This window comes from Triticum dicoccoides, chromosome 5A, assembly GCF_002162155.2.
Source record: "Triticum dicoccoides isolate Atlit2015 ecotype Zavitan chromosome 5A, WEW_v2.0, whole genome shotgun sequence".
Lineage (NCBI taxonomy): Eukaryota > Viridiplantae > Streptophyta > Magnoliopsida > Poales > Poaceae > Triticum > Triticum dicoccoides.
Window position 1 is genome coordinate 394,376,763 of NC_041388.1, and position 26,486 is coordinate 394,403,248.

Genomic DNA, 26,486 nt, shown 5'->3' on the forward strand with positions numbered 1-26,486 from the left:
GAGAGAAATGTCTGCGTAAGGGGGAAGCTGACAAGGCCAAGGGGGCTCGGCCTTATCCCCTCGGGGCGTCGCCGGCGAGGTGATCCGGCGGGGCCTTGCCCCTGTAGCGATGGGGTCGGAGGCACAGTGAGGGGAGGGGATCGACGGCGGGTGTGGGGGTTGGGCTGGGCCTACTCTAGTAGGCCAGGGAACAGGGGGGCTCTCCCCTTTACTTTTTATTTCCCTTTTTCCCTTTTCCTCTTCTGTTTTGCAAATAGTTGGAGCACAAAATGAATGTTGTTAAGAATGCTTGGCACATAATTCATGCACCAAATTGTGGTGTTGCACAAAAAGTTTTAGAGCCAACGGAACTATTCAAGCATTTTTTTGGAAATTGAAAAGGCCAATTAATATGCCGTTGGGCCACTTTATATTTTTCTAGGAATTAAAGGTAGAGCTAAATGATGTTGGTTGCCACATGATAATCAGCTAGTGAATATTTGCAACCCAACGAACATTTTTGTTTTGACATTTGAAAACTTTAAACTTTGATTTAAATTTAAATTTGAATTTGGACAGGATTCGAACCAACGCGAGTTTAACAACGGTAATCATGATGACGTGGCATCATTAGCAGGGAATTACTGTAGCTTAATTATCCGGGCGTCACAACCTCCTAGGTACAAACGCGCTCTGCTCCTGAGAGATCATCATCGGGAGAATCACTTTTAACCTGTTAGCTAGCACTTTGGTGGAAATCTTGTATAAAGCGTTACATAAATTGATCGGTCGAAACTGTGTCATCAACTCCGGCGAGTTAACTTTAGGGATCATGACGATGACCGTATCATTAAAATGCTCCGGTGCCGCCACACCATATAGGAAATCCCGAACCACTGTGCAAACATCCTTCTTCAGCAACAACCAGTGTCGTTGGTAGAACATCGCCGGAAAACCATCTAGAGTCGAAGCATTCATTGGCCCCATCTGGAACAATGCGGTCTCAATCTCCGCATCCGAGATCTCTGCCGTTAGACTTGCATTCATCTCATCTGAAATCACCAAATCTATATGTTGTAGCAGTAGCTCCGCCGCGGTTGACCCCTCCGAGGTGAACAGGTTAGCATAGTATTTTGCCGCCTCCGCACGCATCTCCTTGTTAGAAGAGCATCTAGTCTCATCCTCTTTAACTAGAGACCTTACCGTATTTTTCCTTCTCATGTGTGTTGCACGGTTTGGAAAAAACTTTGTGTTCTGATCTCCCATCATCTTTACGCACGTACGTTCGATGTGCGGTTTACATCCATTTTTTCGTTTGTTTTTGCCTTCGTTCGTTTCATCCGCCAGCCATCCGGTGGCAGCTTTGTATGCAAACATGTGAGTTGCAATGAAAGAAAAAAAAAACGGACTTCTAGCACAATAAGCACAACTAAAAACTTGTCCGCGGGTCCACATTGTCTATCTCAACATAGTGCATCATCTATGGTGTCGTTTATCCTTCTTTTCGCCTTCACTGATCATGATCGCGGTGTCCACCTGATTGAAATGCATACTTGGTCAATCCCAAAGATAATGATCTCAACCATAGCATGCACACTGGCCATTGAACCATGTATTTCAAGTGAATGACCAATAGTTTTAAAACTAATCTCGTCGAGCTGGATGTGACGGTTGCCTTTCCCGAGCTATGGCCTACACCTAGTCCATATATCATCCCTCATATAGTCACTTATTTTTAAATTCTACATTTGTTTTCCGAAATGTATTAATGTTTCTTTTAAAATACATAAACATTTTTTAAATCACATGAACTTTATTAACGAAGCACGAGTACTTTTTAAGATACGAAAAAATTAGCGCATGTACACTTAGAATCACATGATTTTTTTACAAAAAGCATTAACAATTTTCAAATTGTATGAACATTATTTAATACGTGAACACCATTTTTAAACTATATAAAAAATTTAAATGCATGGACGGTTTTTAAAAATTACACAGCATTTTTTAGAAGGCACAAAACATTTTAAATAACACAAAGAACGCATGAAAACACATATTAATTGGATTTGGAGTGTAGAAAGTGATCAGCTTACACGTGCACATGCCTAAGTTTTTTTTCTTGATATAGTGAATGGGAAAAGAACTATTCTCAAAGAGCAACATGACCATAATTCGCCCATGGGTCGGACGGCAAACCGTGGACCTTATTTTTTTTATTCCTTTCCTTCTTTAGGAATTTATTCATTCTATTAATATTTTGCCTTGGCACAACGGAGTTTATCCTTCCTTTAATTTCTTTTTAATTGCAAGGTGATGGCCCGACCCACAGATGGGGCGCTGCGGAGGTGGAAACCAGTCTGCTATGTCAAAAAAATGATGACGAGGTGGTGACGAACATGGTGGGCTTCTTTTGCATGTTTTATTGGGCTTGACCCATGTGCTTGAAGCTAAACAACAGACGTTCCAAATTTTAGTTTTACTCAAAAAAAAAGATTTAGTATCACCTCAGATAGCAAAAATAATTATATATGGTGGACGGACCATAAATCGGGAGAAATGCACCATCCTTTATTAGTAGGTATAGATTTGCTTATATGTGTTTCTATTTGTTTTCGTTGTTTTTTATAAAAAAATATTTTATTTTATCTCTATTCCTAAAGTGGAAGTTGGTAGCTTGATATGATTTATTTTCGTTTCACCTCCCACCCCCATCCACTGGTTTTCTCCTTCTCATTAGAAAACCAAATCCCAAAGAAGGGGGAGATCTTGTTTCGTGCTTGTTTTGACATGTGCTAGTTCATTTCAATTACATAAATAATAGGTCATTAAGAATTCAGAAATCGCATCATATATGTGAGATCACCTTCCTGAAATATAGACATAATAGTTTTCTTGATAGCCTTCCTAAACAAAATGAGATACTCCTCAATAACCTATCATTAATCATGCGCATTATGTCATTTATCATTACATTATCTCTGTTATTAATGGACAATCACAAGTTTCCTAATACAACAAAAAATAACATATCTTTTTCTTACGGGCGTATGCATCCGTACGCCCCAGCGGAGGGATGCCGTGCGCGGCATCATTAAGGACGGCATGGCCGGGCCTGACTGCAGCGCGATACTCAAGAAAGCCAGGGCGTGGATCCTAGCGTGAAGGACGGATGTGTGGTGGAAGGCGGGTCGTCGGACCGCCACATACATGTGTTTGTGGATACGGTCATATTATATTTCTTGTTAGACATACAAAGAGTCAGACAGACTACACTCTCAAATCAAGTGGGTTTGTTCAAATGTCAAGAAACCCATTAAGAAAATGTGTCCTATGATACTCGGTAGACGATCGTCCATCGTAGCGTAGCAGCCATTCATGTGAAAATATTTTACAAATCGAGCGATTGAATCAATTTGAAAATCAAATCATTAATGCAATTAATTGGCTAGACAGTTAATTATGTACACAATTAATTAGGTTCATTTAAATAATACTCCCTCCGTTCATTTATGTAAGGTGTATTATTTTCGGCACGGTGACCAAGACACATAATTATAGAGGTGTTAGGACAAAATTATCCTTGGCAAATTTGTTGGTTAGTGGCATGTAAATCAATTAGTCTAGGAAAGTAAGAGATACATGCAATTGAGAGAGAGATAGTTTCCTTCTTTTGATACAAGGAGAGATATAGAAAATCGAGAGAGATATTTTCCTCTTTCTGAAGGGATAAAAAGGAAATCATGAGGATTTAGAAGGAATGCACCTTACATTGTGAAGTTTTATAAAAAAAACAAATACACCATATAAAGGAACGAAGGGAGTACGAGTCATTAATGCGGTTAATTTGAAAACCGAGTCATTAATGTGATTAATTAATAAGGTAGACACTTAATTATGCTACATATAATTAGAATTATAGTTTTTTCTCAATTAAGCACATAATTAATTGATTTGGTTGGCAGCTAATTAAGCATATGAAGAATTAGGTAGGTTGTTAATTATTTATGTAATTAATTAATTAATTAAGCAAGCAGTTCATCGCGTCAAATCGTTTTGAAAGCACCTGTCGGCAAGGATGATCAACAGGATCTCGGTGACAAGGCCGAGCACCGCTTGCCAACATGGATAACGGACACCATGTGCTCGTGATATGGGCGACCTAGAGTTCACCAAGATGGATGACGACCATACTTTGCAGGATGTCCGCACACCGATGGTTGCCAAACATTCGTGGGTGACAACCACACGATACTACATTGGTCAGGTGGCTCATGCTATAGTTGAAAGGGGGAGTGTTCCAAGAATAAGAAGGAAAAAAGAACTAAAGCGACCAAGTGATCCATGGTGTTGAGAAGGAAAGAGTGTTCCAAAAAATAAAATGGAACAAGAAAGAAAGAGTATTATTGAAAATAAGTAGGAATGAGAACTAAAACATACGAGGAAGGAGGAAGAAGAAGATGAGGCGTCGCTGATAAACACACTAACGTTGACATGGTGTTGGTTGGTGTCAACAAAACGGGTTGGTGAAGAGGCTATGAGTAGAAGATGTAAGAAAGGACGAGGAAGGGAAGAACGACAATTATCCCTTCTAGCAATGAATGGTGTTTGGGCTGGAGGTGGAGTTTATTGGTGACTAGGAATACGTTTGGTTTGCCACTCGACTCCCATGTCAATGTGCATTTGCAAAGTTGGATGGACCTTTGAGACTGATCTCCATAGTAATTTAATGTTTTGTGTCAATAATATTTGTTAGTTTAACTCACTCTATTGTATTGTAAATATGAAAAAAAATTATCTGTTTTGCAACTCATGGCAAAGGTGAGGCGGGCGTCATCTGGTTTTAAAGGAGGAGTCTCCAGCGAGAAATGTCCTGCAGGAAACCGAGCGAGAAGGGGAGAGTTCGACAGAAAAAGGGAATGGTGCGTTATGGGGTGGGGTTTTTGTGTTGGGCCATGTTGGAGATAGTATGGCAGATAGTCTGGACAATCATATTTCTCCCCATATGATCTGAATTTGAGGGAGTCCGGACTGTCCAGACGATTGAATTTTGGGGAGCCTACTGAGTGCCCATTTGACGCACCAACACGCGCGGACGTATGAGAAGAAGTAAGATTTGGCCTTGTAGACAAAGTTAATTCCTTGTTTAATTCATTTTAATATGTATTATAGACCATAGCAACGCACAGACGTTCTGCTAGTATCCTTTTAAAATACATGTTGATTTTTTTAATACATGTTGTAAATTTTTTTGTATACACTCGACATATTATTTGATGTATGTTGACCATTTTTCCAATACATGATGAACACAGATGTTTGAAGATTTTTTTAATACTTGCTAAACATTTCAAATACACGTTGAATTCTTTTTTTTTTTTTGCGGGTAAAATACACGTTGAATTCTTAAATGGTACATAGATTTTTTTTCAAACGATGTGTATAAGCATTTTATTTACGAATGTCACGAACTCTTTTCAAACACGTGATTTTTTGTAAATGTCACGAACATATTTTGAATGGTATGAAACATTTTTTTAAACTACATGAGCATTTTCTGAATGGAGGAAAACTACATTCTATAAACATTTGTTAACTATCACACACATTTTCTGAATGGAGGAAAACATTTTTTAAACCATGCAATGTTTTTGAATGGTACAAAACATTTTTCCTAAATTATGTTATTTTTAGAAATTTGCATGAAATGCTTTTTACACTGCATGAACATTTTTTAATGAGCAATAATTTTTAAAAATAAATAAATAAATATGTGTCCTTTCAAGAATATAAATACAATAAAAAAAGAAAACATGCGCTAAGGCTGGGGCGGTCCATTTATTGAGAAGTTAAAAGCTATGGAGGAGCGGCGATACTACAAAGGCATCAAGATGATGTGCCGGCTTAGTCACTCAAATGTGCTTAGGGCATCTACAATACGGCGCTTAAAAACGGGCGCTAGGATTTTGATCCCTGCCGATGGGTAGTTGCCAGGTTGAATCCTGGTCTCTCCTCTAGCGTCGATGCAACAAATTGAGTCGGGCGCTTCCTGGTTTTTTGCCTTGCGGCATGGAAAGCGGAGACTCTACTTACGTGTAGTTAGCTGATTTTTAGCGTCTCAGTTAGCGCTCTGCGTTGAGGGGGAGGGTCGTTAGCTCCTTTTCATTTTTGGGGGTGCTTATTTTATTTGCCTTTTACCTATTTAAGCGTCTACTTAAGCGCCCAGCATTGTAAATGCCCTCATAGGTGTAGGTTACACATGTGTGCATTCATAATAATAAGTGTATATGTATATGTATGAATGTCTACAGTTGTATTGTGTTAAAAAATTGTAAACCGTTTTGGATTACATGTTAAGGTAACCATTTTTGCATACAAGAAGACGGAGATATGGGCATGCAATATGGATTTGATTTAACTTGATGTTGTAAGTCCCCATTTCTTCGTGGACTAGACCCCAAACTAGACTGTTCATAACCATTTCCAAATTATGAGCCCGCTCGCAGAGACACATAACACACGACCTTTGACACTCTTTTTTCAAAACACAATAGCTAAAAATCAGTCGACCGACTTTAGCTTTTGGGTTAGTTGATTTTGATAAGGGCGGAGAAGCTCGTCAGAGGGAAGCCGGAGGGAAGGAAGGAGCTCACTGGAGGGGTACCCCATCATCTATATAGGTGGGGGAGTGGGGGCGGCAGCACGACGATGGTCCAAATTCATCGGGGAAAATCTCCGTTGACGCGGGGGGCAGAGGAATGGCTGGGGGTGACAGCATGACGATGGTTTGTGGTTGGGGAAGGGCGGTGCGGTGAGGCTGCGTGGGAGCGCCACGGGCGGCGGAAGCAGGCGGCTAGGCCGACGACGGCAGGACGAAGCAAGCGCAGGAAGAAGAAAGCGAAAAGTTGAAGAAGATAATCTCGCCGTCCATTTTACAGACGACGGCTCTGAAGAATCGACTCATCCAAACTCGTTTTTTAGCGACTTGCATCTAGCCAATTCCCTTTTCAAAAAGATTCCTCGCCGCGCTCAAAATGATGGAATTGGCCGTGACACAAATCCAAACGCCCAAAAAATACAAAACAAAGCAGAGGGACAGAGAAACCACCCACCCCGGAAAATTCCCAAACCTCCATCCAACTCAGCCGTCCGGCTCGAACCCCAGCGCCCCCATGGACGACCACCAGGCCCAGGATCTCATCAAGGAGCTCGTCCTCCGCCTCGCCCCCGCCGAATCCGGCGGCGGGGGCCGCGACGCGGGCGGCGCGCTGCGGTTCGCGCACCGGCTGCTCTCCAGCCGCCTCGCCCCCGCCGTCCTCCCCGACGAGCACGCGGTCGCGGAGGCCATCAAGCGCCGCCTCGCCGCCTCCGGCCGCCCCGACGACGCCCTCGCCTTCGCCGACCTCCACTCCAAGCTCTCCGCCCGATCCCGCCCCGCCTCGCTCTGGCCCCTCCTCTACCTGCTCGACTCGCTCTCCTCCCACCGCCGCGGGGCCGCCGCCGCCTCCTCCTGCCTCCCCAACCTCCCCACCGCCGCGCCGCCGGCGGCCGGGGGCAAGCAGGCCTCGCGGGCCCCCGGCACGCCGGCCGGTGGCGTGGTGCTGGTCTCCAAGGATCCGGACAACATCCGCGAGATCGCGCTGCGGGAGTACACCGAGCTGGTCCTCGACGAGACGGAGGTGTCGGAGGCCGCGCTGGTGCGCGACGTGCTCTACGCCTGCCAGGGCATTGACGGCCGGTACGTCCGGTATGACAAGGGCAGCGACGCCTACGACCTGCCCGATGGCGTCCGCGTGCCCCGCTCCACTCGCACCCTGGTACGCAAGCTGTGTGAGGTCGGGTGGCTGTTCCGCAAGGTGCGAGGCTTCATTTCCGACAATGTAAGCCGCTTGCCCTCTCATGCCGCCACCGAGGTAGGCACTGTTGCCCAGGCCTTCTGCTCAGCTCTACAGGAGGAACTATCTGATTATTACAAGCTGCTTGCCGTTCTAGAGTCATACTCGTTAAATCCAATTCCAACACCTGGATCTGATTCGGGTGTGTCAGGCAATTACCTCTCACTGCGGCGCCTTGTTGTGTGGCTTGCTGAGCCTACAGTGAGAATGCGCTTAATGGCTGTCTTGGTGGATGGATGCCGTGGCTTGAGAGGTGGTGGGATGGCTGGTGCGATCCATGGGCACGCACAGCATGGGGATCCCATGGTTCAAGATTTTATGGGCCGCTTGCTGCGGCGAGTGTGCTCACCACTGTTTGAAATGGTCCGGAGCTGGGTGCTTGAGGGTGAATTGGAGGATGTATTTGGCGAGTTCTTCATCCTTGGGCAGCCAGTCAAGGCTGAATCTTTGTGGCGGGAGGGCTACCTTATTCAGTCTGATATGCTACCGTCTTTCATTTCTCCGGTGCTGGCACAACGGATCCTTAGAACGGGGAAGTCAATCAACTTTCTCAGAGTTTGCTGTGATGATAATGGCTGGGCTGAGGCTGCCACTGAGGCTGCAGCCTATGTTGGCACCACAACTAGTCGAGGTGGGCTTGGTTATGGGCAGATTGACGCTTTGGAGGCATTGGTGGTAGAAGCAGCCAAGAGGATTGATCAACGTCTGATGGACGTAATTCATAAGCGATATCGATTTAAAGACCATTGTCTTGCTATCAAGAGGTATTTGCTTCTCGGGCAGGGTGATTTTGTTCAGTATCTGATGGATGTTGTTGGTCCTGAGTTGTCAGAACCAGCCAATAGAATTAGCCCCTTCCACTTTGCTGGCTTGCTTGAAACTGCAATACGTGCATCTGACGCACAATATGATGACCGTGACATCTTGGACCGGATAAAAGTAAAGATGATGGATCACGGAGATGGTGATGTTGGCTGGGATGTCTTCTCCTTGGAGTATGATGCTAGGGTCCCTCTGGACACGGTGTTCACAGCTTCAGTCATGAAGATGTACCTCAAGATATTCAACTTCCTATGGAAGCTTAAGCGTGTTGACCATTCCTTGACCGGAGTCTGGAAGACAATGAAGCCTAATTGCATTCTTTCTTCTCCATTTTACAAGGAAGGGGCAAGCATCAGGGCTCAGTTTGTTTCAGTTCTTCGGAAATGCCAAGTACTGTTTAATGAAATGAACCATTTTGTGACCAACTTCCAGTACTACATTATGTTTGAGGTCCTAGAGGTTTCCTGGGCTCGTTTTTCAGAAGAAATGGATGCAGCAAAAGATTTAGACGATCTTCTCCTGGGACATGATAAATATCTCACTTCAATTGTCGAGAAGTCTCTCCTGGGCGAGCGGTCCCTGGGAATTTTGAGAAATCTTTTTGCCTTGTTTGACATCATATTACAGTTCCGCAGCCATGCTGATAGGTGGTTTGAACGGATATATGAGTTGCAACTAAGGTTAGATTATTGCAGAAATAGCTAATAACATCTTTCCCTCAAAATCTTTATCACATCTACTGTTTGGTTTACTTTTAAGTTTTCCTTCTTACTGCAGGGGAAAGGGTAAATCGAAAACAAAAACCAAGGAAACAGGTTCATGGCTGGAGGGGGGCAGAAAAGCTATGATTCAACTCGCCGGGGAACTTTTTCTGAAAATGGGTGAAGATTTGGACAGCATTGCAAAAGATTATACAGCTTCTCTTGATTCATTTATCTCCCAGTTGCCCCTGCAGCAGCATGTTGATTTAAAGTTCCTTCTCTTCCGTTTAGACTTCACTGAATACTACAGCCGTGTTTCGTCCAACAAATGAGTGAGTGCTTCTAATGTGGAAGAAGTAGGTGTCAGATTTACCTTTTGGTTTGGATTTTTGAGGCATTCTTGTGTATACGGTAGCCCCACTGATTGATATATTGTTAGTTCAACGGCATGAGCACATTCAGCTGTCCTGGGCTGTTGAAGGTAATTTCTAGCTGGGGTTAATACAAATATTCTCAGGTTATTCATCATTGCCAGTATGAGAAATTTCAATTTTGACCTTGTCGCTATTCTGGTGCAGATGTTTATCCACCGATGCCATGAAGTTGGAACCTGCGTTATAAGCAATGTTAGTGTACAGAGTTGATGTAAGTTTACCTTGATTTGGCATTTGTTTTGGGTGTATCGGTACACATTTCATTTATCTGCTTTTGTATTTTTATTTATTTAGATTGCACGGAGATTTATCCTTACCAGCTTGTATTCTGTAGTTACAAGAGAATGAGAATCTGATTTGGCTAGTTGCTGTGTTTGCTGGCTACCAAAATTGTTACCAAACTATCATTAGGATTCCATGTCTACTTATAACTTACAAGGAGAGTTACTTTTTTGTTACCTTAATGCTTTATGTCAAGACATCCTGTTTTCTTTCGAAGATAAAAGTCTTGAGCAATGCCTGGCCATTGGTTACCAACTTATCATACTAGTGATTTTATATTACTGATATATCTGGAAACGGTCATATTTACTAATTTGTTTATGATAACTTGGACAGTCGTTTCCATGCTTAAAATAACTGAAAAAGTTTGTACGCGGCATCTGCAAGTTTAATCTGAGATGCATGGTGTGGGGACTGCATGTCCAATCGTATCTTCTGTTAACTGGGCAGATCTAAATTGCTATGAAGACCTGAACTAGTTGCTCTGCTCTCATATTTTTTATCTAGCTTTGGAGGTCCGTTACACACGTATATAGTATAATTAAGGGAATTCAACCATTCCCGTAATAGCTTCAAACTGCTAATTTTGGATGTGACGCCTCTGACAATGTACGCGGTTTGTGTAACTTGTTTTCGGAACTGGCATGCCACTTGGAACTACCCTCTGTCTCAGAAGGCAAGCTACTTGGGTTTCTACTGCAGTTGTGCGTCAGTTTGATTTTTTTTTTTGTTCGTTACACCATCTACAAATTGCTGTGCAATTTCCTACAATTACCGTTTTAACACAATTCCCATAGTAGCTTCAAACTGCTAATTTTGGATGTCACGCCTCTGACAATGTACACGGTTTGTGTAACCTGTTTTTGGAACTGGCATGCCACTTTTTTTTTGACACCTACTGGCATGCCACTTGGAACTACCCTCTTTCTCAGAAGGCAGGCTACTTGGGTTTCTACTGCAGTTGTGCGCCAGTTTGATTTTTTTGTTCATGTTACACCATTTACAAATTGCTGTGCAATTTCCCAGAATTACCGTTCTAGCACAATATCTTTCTGTAATGTCCGCACGGTTTGTGCCGTTAAATTTACATGTACCCGTGTTCTGTCGCCTGGTAAACAGGTCTGTAGCCGTGTTTCCCATTCATCCGATCCATTGCTGGACAGTGTTCCCCAGAATGACATGGCTATTAGATCAAGTGAATGTTTGAGCTCTGAATCATCAGAACTACTAATGCTGATCAATAGGAAATTGAGTCAGTTGGCCAGTTTATTGTAGATCAACAATAGGGCATCGAGTCTGTTGCCCATCTCTCTGTGCTCCATGTGGCACAACTATAAAGGCCGTCATTTCTTTTTTCGAAATGGTAAAGGCCGTCATTTCTGGCATATCCCTGCTATTATGTGGCAAACTTTGTTGGGCATACATGCCATTTCCCACGGATGTAGCAGTAGGTTTACTACATCTTGTTCCTGGCTAGCTTGGTTACGAAGTTTGCAAATTGCAACCCACTGATCTTATTGATTAATTTGGTCTTTTGATCGGCGAGTGTATTGTGACATCTTCACATCAATCTGCTAACAAAGAGCAGTGTCGAGTGTCGTTTGCAGGAGCTGTCTGCGATTGTGAGTCAGTGTGACGATGAAAAGCGTCAAAGTTTCGAAAGTACCAAATGAAGTAGCTCCATAGTGTTCTTACCTTTTATCCGTTTTAAAAAAATAGTGTTGTTACCTTTCCCCAGGCAGCCCTTGAAATAAAAGGCAGAAGTTCAATACCAAGGACCCCTTTTCATAGATTTTCATCGGATAATTTAGGTTGTTCCTCGTGAAAATCTACGAACATCCCAAGAATCTAAGAAATCTCTTAATTTTTACAAGATGTGGTACTAGACATTCCAGCATTAGCCCATGAACTCACAACATTGTTAGCTCCGCGCCGTGCTTTGGACTGCTTGTGAAGCTCCGAAATGCCCTGCGGTTCGGCAACATTGCTAGGCTTTTGTGGCCCGACTGTGCGCCTGAAGATGTACGCTATTTTCCTGTAATAAAAAACGTGAAGATATGAAGCCAATCCTTTGAAGCCATGTTCTGTTTTCTATTCCTACGTTCGAAAACGTCGCAGGAAAAATTTCCTAGAAAATTTTGTATCCATTGAAACTCCTGCGCGAAATCTCTTTGTTCTGGCAGATCTGCTCTCAGCTCTGAGCTCTCGGTGGCCACCGCCTGAGCCGAGAAAGCGACATGCGTGAACAGCCACATAAAATATAGTCACTTAGTCAGCAGAGCGACAAGCGAAGGTTCATTAAACTATGCAAACTTTGATGTCGGGCTCTTTCTTAGTCACGCAAGCGTGGAAAGCCCTCCATCCAAAGGGACGAGGAGAAAGGAGAACACGCTCGAGCCAGCACAACAATCACTAGAGACTAGACCGAGCCGAGCAGAGCCGCCCCGCGTCTCGGCCGATCGACGGTATCGGGGACATGGAGGAGGAGCCAGGGCGCGACCCGGCCGGAGCTCGGGGAGCCCGCGCCATGGCCTCGCCCGACGCCGTGAGCTTCTGCTGCCACACCTGCGCCGCCCGGCTGGAGCTCCCCGCCCCGTCCTCCCCCTTCCACTTCACCCTCTGCCCCCGTTGCCGCCGGGACTACCTCGACGACTCCCCCGCGCTGCCGCCGCCTCCACCGCCCCTGTGCGCCCTACCCTGGCCGCCTGCTCCGTTCACCTCTTCCACGCCACCGCCGGCCCCGTGCGTCTCGTCGTCGTGGTCTTCCTTCACGACGGCGCGGCCGCGGACTCCGGTGTCCCCGCGCACAGGACCCTCGTTTTCCTCCACAGGACCACCGCCTGCGACGTCGAGCGGCAGCGCCGCCTCGCCGACCGCTCCCGTGCCGTCCTCCTACTGCCCCGAGCGCTCAGCGGCATGTCGGGAATTCCGGCTCCTTTGCGAGCAGCGCCGGTCCTCGCCCGCCGTCTCTCCCCTGTCGTCCCCGTACTCCACCGCCTGCTCCTCCCCTCTGCTGGCGTCGCCGCCTCCCCCGCCCCCGCCGCCGTTCCACCACGGCGACGGCGATCTACTATCCGAGTCGTTTCCTTTGACCCTGCGCTCCTCCACCGCCGAGGAGGCCACGTCACCGCCTCATGATCTGCTTCCTCCTCCGCCTCCGCCTTGGCTGCCGCTGGCGTCCGCTGGTACATGGGATGAATTCCTATTCAACCACTCCGACTCCGATGATGACAGCCCGCCACAGCCTCCTCCGCCGCCGCCGCATGTCTCTACCTACCATGCCATGCTCGACGTGCCGCTCCAAGTCCAACGCGGCGGGCCACAAGCGGCGGCGGCGTCTATGGCCGCCAACGACAGCGTGTTCGAGTTCGACACGCCTCTCCAACGCGGCGGGTCACAGGCGGCGCCGCCGGAGTCCATCGCCGCCCTGCCCACCGTCGCCGTCACGGAGGCCGGGCTGGACTGCGTCGTCTGCACCGACCCCCTCCCGCCGTCGGCGCCCGCGCTCCGGCTCCCCTGCGGCCACCTGTACCACTCCCACTGCATCGTGAGGTGGCTGTCCGAGCAGAACTCCTGCCCAATCTGCCGAGGCAGCATCCCGACGATCGTCTCCGCCACAAGCGACATCGCGTCGTCGTCGTCGTCGTCATCGTCGCAGCCCCCCGGCGGGAGGCGAAGGCGATCTCTGCCGGTGCCGGGGGGGCGCCGGATCAGAAGGATCTGCAGCCGGCTGCTTCGAAACATGGAAATCGGCCGCGATCGTCAGACGAGCAGCAGCCGCGATCGCCAGACAAACAGCAGCGGCGGCGATGTGCGTGTGTGATGGCCGGCATCGTCCTGCTGCACTCGTACGATCGTCGGTGCCCAGCCATGTAATATTATAATTACAGAACATTATTATCGAGTGTTGATAAGTAAGTACGTTGCCTGTAGTTACAAACTCGTAAGAGGTGAGTGACAGGCCACCGAAAGATTTGAAGGAGTTGCTTGCTTACAGATGGTTGTTTTTCTAATTCAGCAACAACCAGAATTTTGTATTTAGTCTTTCATGTGATATATAATTGGAGGGTCAAAGTAATGGCACATATTTATGAACTCTATGTGTGTAGACAATTCGCAGGTCCCGGAGCTAGTACAGTCCAGCTCAAATTATCTTTGGGCAACGGAAACCGAGTCCAGAACCTTCTTGAAACCTAGGAGCCGATATACAAGATAAACCAATCAAGAAAGGGTAGCAAAAGCAGCACACATTGATCGACGACCGCTCAGAAAGTGTATAAGGTCTAGGCTGCAACTTCCATCTAATTATGGGTCTTAATACGCATCAGAAGTTCAGAACAGCAACAATAGAGAACTGAAAATGTTTGCCAAAAAAGTACCCCCTCCCTTGTATAATATAAGAGCAGTGAAGTTAAAAACGCTTTTATATTATGTTATGGGACGGAGGGAATAGACAGGACGAGGATCGCAAGAAAGCAAATGAGTAGCTAATCTTCAACGAGTGGGCACGTCCTAACCCAGGGGCATCTGCACCCACTTTTCAAAAAATGCATTTTAAGCATGTTTTAAAATCTCAAAAAAATCAAAAGAAAATTCCATGCATACATGTCGCAAATGTATGTGCGCGGCACAAAGTTTTGTGAAAAATTGTCCTTTTGTTTTGTCTCCGTAAAAAAGAAAAATTTCAGTGCTTCTAAATAGCATTCTATGACACAATTTTTTGTCTTTTTTGCACACGCCACAAAAAAAGTTATTTTTCCGCAAAACTTTATGCACGCACATAGAACATGAAGACATACAAGTGCAACATTTTTCAGATTTTTTTAGCATTTAAAAATGTGTTTTTCAAAGTGGGTTCATATGTACCCGGGTTCATCCATACACTTCCCATCTTGAACCGCCAAGTAGCAAGATCACCACAGGCCTCGCCCAGGATGGGCACCACCACCAGTATGCATGTTCGATTTCACCCTAGTAATTCCCTCGCCACATTAAGCATTGGTACAGTAAAATTCCTTGATGGCCCTTTGAGATCTGAAATGTTTGACAAAACGCAACCTTACCTGGCTTTGAAGCGAAGCAGCCCATGAACAAACATGAATGTTACTGACAAATTATGACTTGCCCATGAACAAATATGAATGCATGTTTGTTGTAGAGAAGGAATGAACTCACAGCGCACCCTACATGTCAGGCCCAACCATATGGAATGCAGAAACCAACACAATAATCAGTTGATGAACAAGTGATTCAGAAGGCTGACTACGCATCATGACCTGTTTCATGTGAAAACCTGGCAAAAGGTAATTGAGAATTATAGTAGGCAAAAACAGCATGACCCGTTTCTCAAAAGGAAAAAGAAAAAAACAGCGTGCCACTAGCACATGCCCATTTCACACCATCCAAAAACTGAAGTGCCGACACACTGAAACAAAAGCTCATGACAAAGAGGTTGGGTCGCCAGCTATGCATCATAAGTATTAATTTTGCTCGCAAGAGCTCTTATCATCCTGAATGCAAAGTAAAACACCCTATGTGACTTTTGCTTCATCGTCATTAATCAAATTTGTAGGATGGCGACGCTGAGGCATGAACAGAGGAAGTTTCTTTCGTGCCCACGGGAGCAGCATCCGCAACACTCTCTCCAGTAACCATGGTTTGTGAATCCTCCTAAGACATAAAAGGATAGTTCAGTGTAAGTACAGGATTAATGTACTTTTATAGACAACTCGCACAAGGCTACAGATTCCAAAGATAGTCGATGAAATAAGATTTGTTACACCAATGCCATCTTCTCATAGTGTACAGCTTGGGCCCACCCACAAATTCAAGGAGAATCACACTGCACTGTGAGGCAGCAATCAAGCTCGGAGTACATGATGCACTTGCTTCAGGCATCATATACCAGCTTCTTTCTTAAGAATGATAATAAATGTTTATTAGTCAGACATCATATACCAGCTAAGAAAATACTTGCCACTGAAGATTGACTGCATCTAGAAAACTTAGTCACATGAGGACACTAGAATGGCTGATCTAGTGAAAAAGCGAGACCAGTTGACCAGCATCACAGCACTAATCTCGTATGAGTATCATGAAAAATAGCATCTGGTTTTCTTACTAATTTTCATGTATCTCCACATCAATAGGTTGATAGCCCCCATAAAACTCAAGGCTGTGATCTCAACCCTTAATTTAGCTGCAACAGTTGGCTAAGTTGACTTAGGGAGATGAAAATGCACCAATCTAGGACCTTTTGCTCGCATGCTTAATGTTTCTATTAGTATTCCCTCCGTAAAGAAATATAGTAGTGATCTAAACGCTCTTATATTTCTTTACAGAGGGAGTACTAAGTAAATCTTACTAGTTTCTGAGGTATGCAAGCAGACACGGAGAAGCAAAACTATGCAAAACTTATTTCCCTGTGTAATATAACCCATACAGTTGCTGCTAAACTAAAAAAACTCAGCAACTTCAGTGCCATGGTGATCCTTTTCAAAAGAAAAACTATGCAAAAGGAAATTAAGTACCGTAATGGAAAAACAAGGTTAGGAACAAACGATAAAATGACTGGCTCAATAAAAATATAAATAGAGTGGACCCAGGATGGATGACTATTCAAGCTAAGAATAAAAGAGGGTCTGGAACTCAATCCACAACAAACAGCCAAAGATAGCATAAATTTCATGGCTTAGCCTCTTGTCAAGTAGACATACTGCTAGTTTCATTGGATTACATTCATTAGACGTAGCTTATGGCTCCACTGTTTCCTTGATATATAAGTATATGAAACTAACACATGACCTTTTCACAGCACCAAAAACTGAAGTACCAACTGATAGGAATTAGGGTTTTGCCCTGCCTAGGGCGTAGGTTGTAGGGAAAAGAGGGAGGTGGGCGAGGGCTGGAGCGCGGCGGCCGGCGGCGAGGCGCCGTCCTTGCGGTTCGGCGGCGGCGGCGCAAGCAGGAGGCGGCTAGGGTTTTAGGGTTCCGGCTCCTCTGGGAGCCGGGCAACAGAATAGTCTTATTGCTTAAATCTGAAAATAGTCTTACAACTTGTATATATAACCACGATCTGAAAATAAAACTAAGATCTGAAAATAAAACTAAGATAACTTGTGGCCTAAGCCTGCCCGGTGGGCCTCCTACGGCTGTAGGCCCGGCCGGTCATAACACCAACACATTTGTAAGAAAGCTCATCTCGTGAGAAGAAGTACAGTATGATCAGTCCAAAGAGATTAGTTTTCAACTGGCAAAGAATTGGCCATAGGAAAGATCTCGACAACTTCCCTAATGCATTTCCCATCAACTCTCTTTCCACTTTTTCCCTAAAACTATCGAAGTCAGCACTTATCTTATCAGATTGTACAATCACACACGGTTGTCAGTTATGCAGCATATGTAGTGACTTTGATTACCAGGGAGTTGCCAAATCAGACATGATAGTGTGCTACTGTATCAAGACTTGCAATCAAACATTTTTTTAAATAAAAAACAGTTGACTCAAAAGCGCAGATTATCACAACTACAATAATCCAATACCCTCAAGTAATTTAAATAAAATAATCTAAAGACCAAACTTCTACAGACTTTACCAGGATCTTCAGGATAGGCTCACCTTGTGGCACACCAAAGAAGGAGGCCACGCCATGATGTAGGGATGTGCAGGGCTTACATATGTACTATCACCAAAGAGCTTGTTTAGCTTTGCTGTTTCCAGGCAGAGGGATAGCAGAGATTCAGTATGCTCGTCAGTATGCTCGATTGCTCGTCATACTTAGTTGACAAATAAACAAAGCCATCGATAACCGCCTCGATGTGCACTGTGGGATCATCCTTAGTGGCATCAACAAATGTAGTGAGCAGAAAAGTATCTCCCAGAACCCATTTCTCAACACCATCATCATCAGCTGTCCAAAACCAAACATGAAGCGTTCCTCTCTCTGCATCAGAGAGATCTATGGCAACCATACATAGCATCCCATCCTTGGTCTGACCAAGTCTGAATCGCGTAGAGCTAATCTGTCCCAAGAATGGCGGCAAATCCAATCTAGAGAATTGCACTGTCGCAGTGTTGAGAACAAGTACATAGGGTCGACTCGTGTGTTTCCAATAAACGAATCCATTCAGCTGCGTGCCAGGGTAAAACTTGATAAAGTCGCGTGGCGGCGGTGGCGGCGGCGGCGGCGGCGAGGTCTCCACCCATGGGAAAACCTGCCACTCCCTTGTCGCCGTTGAGAAGACGGCTACGCAAGCCGGCGCCCGCAGGCGCGTGCTCTGGTGCTGGACACAGACCACACGGAACACCCGCTGGTCCTCTTCGGAGAAGACAATGTGGGCCTCAAGAGAGTCGGAGAATAGGATCTCCTCCGGCGGCCGGGGTAAGAGATGCAGCGCCTGCGTGACAGGGTTGTAGGCAGCGATCTGGTGGGTGGCATCTTTGACGAGGACGACGTAGCCGCCGTGGAAGCTTTGTAGCTTCCACCCGAGGGTGGAGTCGCCGCTGTCTTCCGGGAGACGGGTAAGGAAGAAATCGGAACCGCGGACGGCGGCGGCGAGGTCCGGGTCGGAGCGGCTGCGGAGGGGGACGAAGGGAGGTACGGGGGCGCGGCGGGGTTCTCCGAAGAATCCAAGGAGCTGCGGCGGGTGGAGCGCCCGGAAGCGGCGGCGGAAGGCAGGGGACGAGCGGACGGCGTTGAGGAAGGTGCGGCAGGCGAGGGCGGCCCGGACGAGGCTCGGTAGGGAGGGAAGGAGGAGGAAGATCTCGCAGAGGAGGTCGTCGCTGATAGCGGCAATGGTGGTGGGTGTCGCCGGTGGGCCTTTCGCCGGCGGCGGTAGCCCTAGCTCGGAGGCCATGGCGCCTGGAGAAGAGAGGCGAGCCGCACGGGCAGGGCAGGGCCGGGCGGAAAATCCTATCTGCCGCTCGCTGCGGCAAACTGTCGACCAAACACACACTTCGAGCGAGCAGAGCGGTCTGGGATGGGCCGGCCTATTTTAAGCGTAGCGTAGCACCCGTTTCAACCGGTTTTGGGAACCTTCTAGAAGGCCCTGAACCGGTTTTCCTTTATAGTTTTTTCTGGTTTTTTTTATTTTTCGTTTTTTATTTTCTGTTTCCTTTTTTGTTTCCTTTTTCAATTTTGAACCCGAACATTTTTTAACATAAAAAACACTAAAAATAGAATTAAGAAAAGTAAGATACAAACAAAAATGTGAAACCATCCTTTTCTAATTGCCCTGAACATTTTCTGTATTTTTGTATATTTGTTTTGAAAACGAGAAGATCTTTTAAATTCTGAACAAACTTTGATACCTCGATCATTATTTGAACCACCCCTGAACTTTTTATGAATTTTTTAACAAATTTTCCATGGCGTTATAAGACCAATTCAGGGCACCATGCTAAGTTATTTGGATGACCAATTCGAGACAACTGTCAATTGTCATTTGCCCTAATTTTCCGACAACTGTCAATTGCCCTAATTTTTTTGGCATTGTATGACCAATTCGAGACACCATTCCAAGTTGCTTGTGCCTTCAACAAATTTTGCATTTTCTGGAGTTTTCTCGGTCAGAAAAAGCACTATAATAGTCGGACATGTCGCAACATACGTACAGTGTCGAAAGTCGTTCAAACCTGACATGGATGCCTATCATGAGCATGCTCATCTGGTTGCAAAAGTTTGGGTCATTTTAAAGATGTCCAGAAATAGACCATGTTCAATAAAGAGTGTTCGAGTATTAGGCCAAAAGGCTCCGTTTGAGATCATATTGTTTCTCGACATCCATCTACTGACCCCAATTTTTTATTGGCTTGCACGAACAATTCAAGGCACCATACCAAGTTATTTTGTTTTTGACAAATTTTGTATTTTCTAAAGTTTTCTTAGTCATAAAAACCGATAAATGGTCAGACGTGTCGCAACTTGCACTCAGTGTAGGAAATCGTTTAAACCTGGATACCTACCATAGGCATGCTCACCCGCTTGCAAAAATTAGGATCATTTTAAGAATGTCCAAAAATAGACCACGTCCATGGAGGGTGTCTGAGTAGGCCAGAAGGCTCCGTCTCAGAGAACGTTGTTTTTCGTCATCCTTCAAATAGCCGCAATTTTTTCATGGCTTTATATGACCAATTCAAGGCTCCATGCCAAGTTGTTTGGGATTTTAACAAGTTTTGCATTTTCTGAGGTTTCTTGGTGAAAAAAGGTTGATAAATGTCCCAACATATTGCAACATGCATACGGTGTCGTAAGTCATTTAAAACTAGGTAAGGATACCCAACACGTGCATACCCACATGCTTGCAAAAGTTGTGGTCGGTACTGAGATTTAAAAAAAAATCATGTTCAACTGAGAGTGTTTGGGTAGACGAAAAGGTTCTGTTTGGGAGCACCTCATTTCTCGACATCCCTTAAATGTCCCCATTTTTTCATCGCCTTGTATCACCAATTTAAGGCACCACCTACTTGTAAACATTGAATTGGTCATAGAAGGCCATGAAAAATGTGTCCACAAATTCACAAAATGTTCGAGGAGTTTCAAATAATATTCATGCTTTGAAAATCTGTTCATCATTTATAAAATGCTCTTGTTTTTGAAAAAATGACACAAATACAAAAAATGTTCTAGAAAATTAAAAATATTGGTTTCAATTTTTTCGTATTTTTTTTTGAAATTCCAAATTTGTTAGTGTTTTTCAAAAGGGGCATGCTACGCGCTAGCCCACTGATCTTTTTAGAAGATCGATCGGGTTGTGCACCATCCGATTGTGTGAGCCATTTGATTGTTCCTCTTCTCTATTTCCCTGCAGCAAAACACTTGTTGCAAACCTCTGTTGTAACAGGACCTTTGTTGCAAAAGCATCTTCGGCATGTTCTCTTTATTCCTGCAACAATACCCTTGTTGCAAAACCTCTGTTGCAACAAAACATTTGTTGCAAAAAAGCATCTCCGATCTCTTATGTGTATTCCTGCAACAAGATCCTTGTTGCAAAGTTTGCAATGACATTTTTCGGCATCTTCTCTGTATCCCCGCAACAAGACTATCGTTGCGAAAAAATTGCAACAAAGATCATGTTGCAGAAAACATGAAGAGAGAGATAGAAAGGAGAAGCTAGGGTGAGAGGCGTGGGGCGTGCTTGCAGCGCAACAACAAGGGTGCCGGGGTGCTTGCAACAACGAGATGGTCCTGGCTAAGGCAACGGACATCAGCGATGGTGGCGACGTGCTTCACCGATGGTTCAACAAAGGAGAGAGAGAGAGAGAGAGAGAGAGAGAGGGAGGGAGGGAGAGAGAGAGAGAGAGAGAGGGAGGCATTGAAAGAGCGTTCAGGAGAAGACACGACGGTTCTTGTTATAGTAGATAAGATCAATGACGTGTAAGTCTGGGGCCAAGAAGGCACGTGGCGTGCGGAGCGCGCGGACGCGTATGTTAAATCCGTTGACTGATATGAAGAATTTTCCTTTTAAAAAATATTCACGTTCAAATTTTTGTTCGCTCTTTTTAGAAATTGTTCATGTTTTGAAATTCTGAGCAATTTTGAAAGACACCAACCTTTTTTTTAAAAGTTCTATATATTTTTCTGAAAAAGCGAATATTTGCATATCTTTTAAAAATTGAACAACATTTTTAAAACACGGCATTTTCTGGAAAAGAAAAAAGAAATTGGAAATAAAAAACAAAAATATGAAAAGAAACAGAAAACAAACAGAAAAAATAGGGAGGTACAATTTTCTGAAGGTCCATATTACTCTTTATACGCCTAGTGAGGGGGTGTATTGAAGCGGAACTCTTGTAATACGGGGACGGTCTTCTATGCGCAGAAAATTGACTCTGATCTTCATCTTCTATCTGCAAGATGCTGCCTCAGAAGTTATGAGCTTAGGAGAATCCGAGAATGTACGTTCTGTAACCGAGGAATTAGCAAAAGGGATTATCTATCATATGTACGAGTTCTAAACTATGTATGAAGATAACCAAAACGGGTTGCACAGGCTTGTTTGTTGCTCTGCTCTACAAGAAAAATTGGAACATGGAAGAGGAAGCTCTTATATTTTGATGTGGAGGGAGTACTAAATCTATCTGTTGGTTCGTACAATCTTCAAACGAGACATAGCTCTAAAATTGACCTAAGTCGTCTTATATTTCTTTATAGAGATAGTACAAAAGATATTTCAAGTCGACTATAAGTTCTGTTCTGAATTTTGTGGCAGCAAAAATATGAGTCATTCACGTGTTGTAGTCATGGTTTTCAGTTTCAGTTTCAGAAATATTTCACCAACAACCGAAATCACCAAAATTCAGTGAATTTCAATGTTTGCATTTTGGCACAAGGGCTGAAATATGATATTTCAAGTTGACAATAAGTTTTGTTCTGAATTTTGTGGCTACAAAAAAATGAGTCATCCACGTATTGCAGTCATGGTTTTTAGTTTTAGTTTCAGAAATATTCACCAACAACCGAAATCATCAAAATTCAGTGAGTTTCAATGTTTGCATTTTGGCACAAGGGCTGAAATATTCACTTGAATTCAACCAAGTATTTGGATTTTTTTGAAAATATTTTGAACATGTTTGAATTTCTATGCAGTAATGAAACTGCCGAAATCTTTTGGCCGAAACATAAATAATTGTGTGTACAGAAATTCAGTGAATTTCATTAAAATCTAACTGAAAGCGTACTCTCTGCATTTTAAGCCGTTCAGTGGCATCAGGAGTGTGATTTTTCCTTCTTATATCTTTATTACAAAGCTTTAACTTTTACTCCTAGAAGAAGAAAGGAAGAAGTTTCTTGTATAGAAAAAGCGTATCCAAGGACATCCTGAGCATTAAAATGCATAAAAATAGGAAAACAAACCATTTGAAGAGGTTCACGATATGAACAACTATTTCATTGGTCAGAAGTTTCTCCTCAAAACACAAGCACATATGATTGAACGGCAGCCATGTCAGAGTTGTGTCGAATATTATGTACAAGTTAGGTTATAGTTGGACTCTGACTAGTATTGTGTTAGATAGGATATGGAGTCGTGTCCTAATAGAACACTTGTATCCTAGGCGTCTCATATATAGTAAGGGTAGACACACGATGTAACCTATGCCAACATAATAGCACAGGAACGCAGGGAAAACCGGCGGCATGTGCCCACGTTCAGGGTGGCCGGGTGCGTATTGTAGCGGTGTCATGGGAAGAAGCGCCCATAGTCAGACCCCGAGGATGTAGCCATATCGGTGAACCTTGTTAACAAATCTTGATGTCGTGCTCGTGTGATTGGTTGGTCCTCGAATATCAACGGTATATCTCGGATTTATTCTAACAAGCCAAAACATAATCTCGTATGGCCACTTAATTGTACAAACCCAAACGGCGTGTAGCTCAGTTTACATATCCAATCCCAAAGAACAAACCAATAACCAATCAATGAAAGAATGGCGTGAATAGCTCCTACAGGCTACAGCACGCACCGGGTACTAGCTCGCAAACGATCGCTTGCTAGCTCGGTCCGTGTCCCTGCCGCCAATCGCGCTTGGTTAACAACTAATCCTTCTTCTGGTGGGCGAGGGGCACCGGCGACGACGGCTCCACGGAGACGGCGCGGGGCGAGGGCTCGCCGCCGAGCGGCAGCGGCAGGTCGGACAGCAGCGCGACCATGCGGCGGGCGCTGAGGGAGCGCGCCGGGGGGAGGCCGAGGGTCTTGGTGGTGGAGAAGACAGAGGAGGACTGGGCGAGGATGAGGTACACCAGCGCCTGCACCAGCACGAACAGCCCCACCTTCAGCAGCGCCCCGTGCTGGCTCACCATCTCCAACTCCATGCCAACAAACTAATTAACCCCCCGAGCTCTTGATCACAGCGAATTCAGCGAGTTCACCAAATCCTTCCTTGAGAGCCCGAGACTGAGAATCTCTCGAGAGTGTGTGTTCTTGCTTGATTGATGTGTTTGTGAGGACTGGAGGTGCGGGGCGCGCGCTTATATAAGGGCGAGACGCCGGTTTGACCGCTGCCGGCCGGGGCAGGGACGTAGGGAGGGTGCAACGCAAAGATGCTTCGCCGGCCAGTCGTTCGGGGTGGTTCGGCGAAAGGCGGACGCTGGCTGCTCGACCTGCTCCGTGCTGGACCGCTCACCGCTCACGTGTGCAGGGATTATAATATTGCTTGGGTTGCTCTCACCTCACGGATGGCTGCGCGGAGCCTACGTTAAAGTCGTAAACTATCACCGGGCGTCGCCGCCGGCCAAACCCAACAGTTGGAACCGGTCCTGCTCAAGTCTCGAATCTCAAGTGGTAGAGTAGCGCATGTGCATAATTTCAAGAAAGGATTTCGCAGCTCCTAGGATGCAAGATTACGGGGTATGGGAAGGCTGATTAGCCCAGCTGCCCTTTTACCCAAGGTCTTTGAACAGAAGCACGAAGCTAATCGCCTAAGCAAAAGAGCTTTCCGACTCGCCGTCGAGTCAGCTCGGTCTTATCCAAAAGCTGACAGAGCAGTGGCAAAGCTAGTCAGGGCTCCCTTGGTTTACAGAGTTCAAAAACGTGGCAACAGAAAAAACAGATGGGTAGAACAGGAATGCATGTGGAAAATAAAGAATTGGTGAGCATAAGAGTGTACTACGGGCCCTTTCTTTGGGGAGCATCGTTTGTGGAGCAGCGCTGGAAGACAGAGACAGAAGGTGGGGCAGCTTCGTCTTGCACGGAGCTTCGGTGGAGCTGTCAAGTCATGTCTGTCCGACAGTTACTACGCTGAGTCATGCCTGGTTGGCAGGTGCTATGCTTCTAAAGTGAATGCATGTGGTGTGCGCTTTAGGTAGGTTGCACCGGCTGTTGGTCCTGATATGTTATGTGGATGGATCGACGACGACATCGGTTTTAGATATGGAGAGTGAGAGCACTCCACATTATCGAGTTTGTAGGTGTGAATGATGGATTTTGTGGATTGATATATGTTCTTGTCAGACATTTGTGAAATAATTAATAAAGATGTCTGCATGCATTGATTGATGTAGAGGTCAGGGGTTTAATCTCTTTTTTGAAAAAAATAAGAGTATTGTCAACTTTAATGTTTGGTTCATGTGAATTATGAAAACATAGAAATCCTAATAAACATGATGAAATCAAAGTCAAACACACATGAAAATATATAGCTGAATTGTGATTATGCTACTAAAATTGTACTCTTGTTATTCGTGCATAGGAATTTGAAAACAAAAGGTTTCAGTTGGATGTTAGAATTCCTGCATTTCTCCGTTGAATCTGAGTCAAAGGAAAATTCCCTTAATTCTTTTTTGTCTCATTTCTTTAAACCAAAGGCAAGAATAGTAGCATCCCATGAAAATTTCATATTCCTACATTAATCCCTGACACCTAACAAAGCAGCATGACAAATCTTAGAACTGCCCCACATCACCTCTCTGAGGCGACTCGGGAGGAACCCTAGTCAACATCGTTAGGCCAAGCCCCACCATCCCTTCTTCCCTTTGCTGTCACCGGAGGTGGCCGCCGAGCTAAGCTAGGGTGGTGGATGGCGGGGGTGCGGCAGTCTTCTCCTCGTCAAGTGGCAAGAGCTTGAGGTGGGGGAGGTTTGATACCCTTCCGGCTTCCTGGCTCAGTGGCTCTAGGAGCGGCGCTTGTAGGCTTCTAGGGCTCGTTCCGGTGGCTATTCTCCGGAATGGTAGACCCTAGTAGTGTCGCTCACGAGCGGCAGCCACATCTGCTTCGTCCATGGGCTCTGAGTCTACGATCGTACATTCATCTCCGGCGAGTCAGGGCAGATGCAACCCCTTTTCCTACTCCGTGGAGCTCGTCATCGTGTTGGCTGGCGGCGTGCTGGCCTCTTGTGTGATGGAAATATGACCTAGATGTTGGGGAACGCAGTATTTCAAAAAAAAATCCTATGATCACGCAAGATCTATCTAGAAGATGCATAGCAACGAGAGGGGAGAGTGTGTCCACGTACCCTCGTAGACCGAAAGCGGAAGCGTTTAGTAACACGCTTGATGTAGTCGAACGTCTTTGCGATCCAACCGATCCAAGCACCGAACGTACGACACCTCCGCGTTCGGCACACGTTCAGCTCGATGACGTCCCTCGATCTCTTGATCTAGTTGAGGACGAGGGAGAGTTCCGTCAGCACGACGACGTGATGATGATGATAATGAAGTTACCAACGCAGGGCTTCGCCTAAGCATTACGACGATATGACCGAGGTGTGTAACTGTGGAGGGGGGCACCGCACACGGCTAAGAGAAGACTTGGTGTGTCATTGGGATGCCCCCTCTCACATATATAAAGGGGGGAGGAGAGGTGGCCGGCCCTAGGGGGGCGCACGATGGGGGGAGTCCTACTTGGACTCCCGGTCCAAGTAGGATTCGGTCCCCCCC

The 26,486-nt window shown here is 45.3% G+C and overlaps 3 protein-coding genes and 1 pseudogene across 3 annotated transcripts in view; 2 read left to right on the forward strand and 2 right to left on the reverse strand.

Annotated features, from left to right (window-relative positions):
• The first annotated feature begins 7,127 nt into the window (after positions 1 to 7,127).
• LOC119301766 (gamma-tubulin complex component 3-like) lies at positions 7,128 to 10,295 on the forward strand. Its single transcript, XM_037578748.1, has 3 exons — positions 7,128 to 9,376; positions 9,474 to 9,878; positions 9,976 to 10,295. The coding sequence occupies exons 1-2, from the start codon at positions 7,152 to 7,154 to the stop codon at positions 9,727 to 9,729; spliced, it is 2,481 nt and encodes an 826-aa protein (XP_037434645.1). The 5' UTR covers positions 7,128 to 7,151; the 3' UTR covers positions 9,730 to 9,878; positions 9,976 to 10,295.
• A 2,105-nt stretch (positions 10,296 to 12,400) lies between these two features.
• LOC119301768 (formin-like protein 20) overlaps positions 12,401 to 26,486 on the forward strand; it is a 20,103-nt gene continuing 6,017 nt past the window's right edge. Inside the window, exons 1-3 of the mRNA XM_037578749.1 lie at positions 12,401 to 14,056; positions 18,443 to 18,447; positions 21,881 to 21,883. Of these exons, the coding sequence (XP_037434646.1) occupies positions 12,590 to 13,936 (1,347 nt within the window). The 5' untranslated portion in view covers positions 12,401 to 12,589 and the 3' untranslated portion in view covers positions 13,937 to 14,056; positions 18,443 to 18,447; positions 21,881 to 21,883. The remainder of the gene's footprint in view (positions 14,057 to 18,442; positions 18,448 to 21,880; positions 21,884 to 26,486) is intronic.
• Positions 14,984 to 19,018, reverse strand: LOC119301767 (annotated as a pseudogene).
• Positions 23,386 to 24,076, reverse strand: LOC119301769. The gene has a single exon (XM_037578750.1). It carries the CDS (start codon positions 23,922 to 23,924, stop codon positions 23,649 to 23,651), a length of 276 nt encoding a protein of 91 aa, XP_037434647.1. The 5' UTR covers positions 23,925 to 24,076; the 3' UTR covers positions 23,386 to 23,648.